General features: G+C 41.9%; 2 protein-coding genes across 2 annotated transcripts; both read left to right on the top strand.

Annotated features, from left to right (window-relative positions):
• The first annotated feature begins 521 nt into the window (after positions 1–521).
• On the top strand, positions 522–2,324 carry LOC130053618 (uncharacterized). The gene has a single exon (XM_056160982.1). The coding sequence runs from the start codon at positions 522–524 to the stop codon at positions 2,322–2,324; it is 1,803 nt and encodes a 600-aa protein (XP_056016957.1).
• Positions 2,325–2,484: 160 nt separating this feature from the next.
• On the top strand, positions 2,485–3,156 carry LOC130053617 (uncharacterized). The gene has a single exon (XM_056160981.1). It carries the CDS (start codon positions 2,485–2,487, stop codon positions 3,154–3,156), a length of 672 nt encoding a protein of 223 aa, XP_056016956.1.
• The last annotated feature ends 2,306 nt before the right edge of the window (positions 3,157–5,462 follow it).

Genomic DNA, 5,462 nt, shown 5'->3' with positions numbered 1-5,462 from the left:
CAGAACATTTCATCAACTTGTAATGAAACTCAACCAGTGACAGTGTCTCAAAATCAACCAACTGTTGAACAACAAAATGAATCAGAAACTCCACAGCCATTGGAAGTTACATCATCATCACCCCATCCAGCTGTGACCATGACAACTTCACAACCTTTTATATATGAAGCACCATTTATGTCGTCACAACCTTGTATATCTACAGCTCCACTCATGTCAAGGTCACAGTCCCAAACCTACGGAGTCCCATTTGTGCCAACACCACAAAATCAAATGTATGGAACTCAATCAGTGTCAAGAACTCAGCAGCTTCCAGTGGAACTTACAAAGTTTCTCTTAAAGAAAGACTTGCTTTTGTCTCGATTGACAACATTTAATGACAAGCCTGAGTTTTACTTATCTTGGAAAAATACTTTCAAGGCAATCATGCATGAACTTGAGGCAAACCCATCCGAGGAAATAGACCTACTTATCAAATGGACTGGACCGTTATCACAACGTCACATTATGAGCATTAAAGCATGAACAATCCTGAGCACGCATTACGTCGAAGTTGGATTCGTCTGGATGAACGTTTCGGCTGTCCAGAAATGATCGAGTCAGCCCTGAAAACTAAATTAGAATCTTTTCAAACATTGACCACAAAAGACCCTAATCGGTTGTATGATCTCTCGGACATTCTGGATGAGATAGAAGCCATTAAGGAGAACTCGCACTATTCCTGTCTACTTTCGTATTTTGACAGTTCCGCAGGAGTGACACCGATCGTCAAGAAACTTCCAAGTTATATTCAAAGAAAGCGGACTAATGAAGCAGTGGCCTACATGACTATGAATGAAGTGTCATTTCCGCCTTTCAGGGTTTTCGCAAGATTCATCCGGGGGCAAGCAAAGATCAGGAATAATCCTTCTTTTGCTTATGACAACAAAAGAGACACACTGAGAAGGATACCAGAGAGAGTTTCCACGAAGAAAACAGACTGTGTGCAGATGGACGATGTCTCAGTTAGAAAGTGTCCACTTCATGGGACACATCATTCCTTGAATAAATGCAGAACATTCAGACAGAAGTCATTGGATGAAAGGAGGAAATTTCTGAAAGAGAAAAATATATGCTTCAAATGTTGTGATTCTCATTCTCATAAGCGAAGAGACTGTACTGCTCAAGTGAAATGCGAGGACTGTGATAGCACAAATCACCCATCAGCTCTACATGTTTTTGTTCGTAACACAAGAAATCATGGCGGGGAGATGCGAACTGATGGAAGACGCAATGACGGGGATACACAGCATAACAGTGTAGGCTCCATGTGCACGCAGATTTGTGGAGGACAATTCAATGGGAAATCTTGCTCTAAGACTTTGTTGGTGAAAGTGTTTCCAAAGGAAGACCCTCGACAAGCCATAACTATGTATGTTGTCATAGACGATCAGTCGAATCGTTCTTTGGTCAGTCCTATATATTTTTACCTGTTCAGGTTACAAGCTGACTCAACAGTTTACACACTCTCATCATGTGGAGGCACAATTCGTACTACTGGAAGAAAAGCCAGTAGATTTGTGGTGGAATCATTGGACGGTAGCTGTTCCCTTGATCTCCCGACACTTATAGAGTGTGAAAACGTACCCAATGTGAGAGAGGAGATTCCTACTCCAGACGTGGCTCAACATTACAGTCATTTGAGGGATATATCTAGCTTCATCCCTTCATTAGACCCAAAAGCTGAAATACTATTGTTGCTTGGTAGAGATATAGTAGAAGCACATCATGTTGTAGATCAACGAATTGGTGGAAGAAATCAACCGTATGGACAGAAATTACGCTTGGGTTGGACAATTATTGGAGAAACCTGTCTTGGCAAGACTCATGTACCAAGATCAATCAATACGTACAAAACTCATCTCCTGGGATCTAGTCGTGCGTCATTGATGCCACCTTGCACCAACGAATTCAAGATTAGAGAAGAAATCAATAACGTCTCATATGGTGTGAACTCAACAGATGCTTTAACTTGTGAGAGCAATAATTTCGGCAAGGATGTTTTCCGAAGAACCAAAGACGATGAGAAATGTGGGATGTCAGTTGATGATCACCAGTTTCTTAACATTATGGATGATGGTTTTCAAAGAGATGCAAATGGTAATTGGATCGCTCCACTCCCATTTCGCCATCCGCGACCACGACTCCCTAATAATAGAAGTGTTGCATTGAGACGAGCAAAGTTGCTGGAAGCTTCACTAAGAAGAAACCATTTGAAACAAGAACATTTTCTCACCTTTATGGAGGGCATTATGAGAAATGGACAATGGACAATTGTCACATGATGAGGAATGTTGGTTCTTACCGATATTTGGTGTGTATCACCCAAAGAAACCAGATCAAGTGCGAGGAGTCTTTGATTCATTAGCGAAACACGAAGGATTCTCACTCAATGGTGTCTTGTTATCGGGTCCTGATCTCAAAAACAGCCTTCTTGGAGTTCTAATGCGTTTTCGGAGGGAACCTGTTGCAGTGATGGCAGGTGTAAAGCAGATGTTTTACTGCTTTAAAGTGAAAGAAAATCATTGCAATTTTCTACGATTTTTCTGGTTCAAAGATAATAATCCTAACAACCCAATGGTTGAATACAGGATGACCGTCCATGTATTTGGCAATCGGCCATCGCCGGCAGTAGCGACTTACGGGATTTGTAGAACAGCACTAAATGTGGAAACAGAATTTGGACAAGACGTTAGAGATTTTGTGATGGACAATTTCTATGTAGACGATGGACTTATGTCGCTACCTACGGCATCTGAAGCTACAAGTTTGATAAGGCGAACACAGAAAGCTTTACTGGTTGAAGGCAATGTGCGCCTGCATAAGATTTCTTCGAACAGCGAGGAAGTTTTGGGTTCGTTTCCAACAGAAGATCTTGCCAAAGATATGAAGGATCTAGAGTTCGGGAAGGACCTGCTCTCAAGTCAACGGAGTCTTGGTCTTAATTGGAATTTGGATGATGACAGTTTTTTCTTTGAGGTGACGTCAAAGAATACAGCATGCTCTAGAAGAGGAATTCTTTCCTGCATGAATAGTATATTTGATCCCCTGGGATTCCTTGCACCTGTTGTCATAGAGGAAAAGAATATTTTGAGGACTTGTTCAAAGCACTATTAACTGGGATACGCCACTCTCAATAGACCAAATAGAAGTTTGGGAGCGTTGGAGAGACTCTTTAGTCCATTTGGGAAATTTGAAGATTCCTCGGACATATGCACCTATGTCTTTGGAAAACTGTGTTCACAGATCAGTCCACGTTTTTTGTGATGCCTCAGAAATCGCCATTGCTGCAGTTGGTTACATCAAAATGGCGTCTCACGACAACAATGATCAAGAAGGATTTGTTCTAGGAAAATCGAAACTCGCTCCAACACATGGACACTCAATTCCAAGACTGGAGCTATGTGCGGCAGAATTGGCAGTAAAAGTTGGTTGTTCTATAGCAGATCACTTATTGTTACCTATCGAGGATTTCAACTTCTATTCTGACAGTAAAGTCGTGTTAGGGTATATTTTCAACACTACACGCCGATTCTATACATATGTCACAAATCGTGTCTCATTCATCCGGAAGATTACAAAACCGAAACAGTGGAAATTCGTATCCACCGAATATAACTCTGCTGATCAAGCTACCCGTGCACTACCATCTCATCAACTGAAAGACAGTGCATGGTTGAATGGACCTCCTCATCTTGCTAAGCATGATCAGAAAGATGTTCGAGAATTTACCATGGTGGACCCTGATGCAGACAAGGAAGTGAGAACAACTGTGACTTGCTTCAAGAGTAACACTAACACAAAGAGATTAGGATCTCATTACTTCCCAAAGTTTGCGACTTGGAAAAGTCTTGAGAACATTTGTGCTGCTCAGACACATTGCACAGTCTATTGCTAAGCGAACAGACTGTAGAGGGTGGCATTATTGTTCAGAGTCAAACACTGTGGAAGCTTTTCGAGAGGAGGAGAAATTTATAATAAAGACTGTCCAGAGAGAGTATTATCCAGAAAAGGTTTGTTACTTGACACAGAAGAAACCATTACCACCTTCAAGTTCATTGTACTCTTTAGATGTGTTCCTAGACTCCAACGGAATATTACGAGTAGGAGGAAGATTGAATAAGAGTGACATGCCTCGACAAGAAGTCAATCCTATCCTGATATCGGGGAAGCATCACTCAGGAATCCTACTCGTTCGCCATTTTCACAACATAGCCAAGCATCAAGGTAGAAATATCACCTCTGCTACAATTAGGATTGCAGGATTTTGGATCACCGGTTGCAAGCGTTTAGTATCGTCTGTACTCTACAAGTGCGTAAAATGCAGGAAGCTGCGTGGGAAATTTGCTTATCAGAAGGTGGCCGACTTGCCCCCTGACCGGTTGGAACCAGGACCGCCCTTCACCTATATCGGTAAAGACCTTTGGACCATGGGAAGTGGTGACACGCAGAACACGAGGTATTGTGGCAAATTCGAAACGTTGGGGTATCCTTTTCACTTGCTTGGTATGTAGAGGAGTTCACGTAGAAGTAGTAGAGGAGATGACCTCTTCATCCTTTATCAATGCCTTCAAGCGCTCTGTCGCCATCAGAGGAAATGTCAAACAGGTGCGTTCAGACAGAGGTACCAATTTTGTGGGTGCTACTGACAGTTTGATGATCGATGCAGTGAATGTTGAAGATGGACCGGTAAAAACTATTTGTTTAACTCTGGAACTGTGTGTCTTTTCAATCCACCACACTCCTCCCATTTTGGAGGCGTTTTGGAACGTCTCATTGGAGTTACTAGGAGAATATTTAACTCTATGATGATGGATATTCCAAAAGGAGGTTTGACTCACGAGGTTCTTACTACATTCTTAGCCGAAGCTTGTGCTATTGTGAACAATATACCTCTTGTACCTGTTTCGTCAGATCCAGAAGACCCAACACCCTTGTCTCCTTCACTGATACTCACTCACAAGCCTGATGCCACGGTAACCAATGTACCTGTCGAAGGGAAGGAACTTTATCGCTCTCAGTGGAAAAGGGTTCAGCATTTATCGAACACCTTTTGGAAAAGATGGAGAACGCAGTACTTGCAAACATTGCAAAACTTCAGAAAGTGGAAAACTGAACAAAGAAATTTAGCCGTGGATGATGTAGTTCTTTTGAAGGACCATACAGAGGTTCGTAACAGTTGGCCGATGGAATGTGTGACAAAGGTGTTCCCAAGCAGCGATAGAAGAGTTCGTAAAGTTGAAGTGATGGTGTACCGTGAGGGACATTATTCGTTCTTTGTGAGACCTGTAAATGAACTTGTGGTTCTTGTATCCGAGGAGTGATGTGTTCTATGGCTGTCGAATACTGTTTGATTCAATGAACTCTATTCATATTTTCAGATAAATAGGCGTTACGCATTTGTGTATGTATGTTCCTTAATA

Source organism: Ostrea edulis, chromosome 3, assembly GCF_947568905.1.
Source record: "Ostrea edulis chromosome 3, xbOstEdul1.1, whole genome shotgun sequence".
NCBI classification, from domain to species: Eukaryota; Metazoa; Mollusca; class Bivalvia; order Ostreida; family Ostreidae; genus Ostrea; species Ostrea edulis.
Note: the sequence above shows the minus strand (reverse complement) of the source record. Positions and strands in the feature narration are given on the sequence as shown.

Excerpts from the sequence above, each read along its gene's own strand:
- LOC130053618 (XM_056160982.1), top strand. The coding sequence starts at position 522 with ATGAACAATCCTGAGCACGCATTACGTCGAAGTTGGATTCGTCTGGAT.
- LOC130053617 (XM_056160981.1), top strand. The coding sequence starts at position 2,485 with ATGCGTTTTCGGAGGGAACCTGTTGCAGTGATGGCAGGTGTAAAGCAG.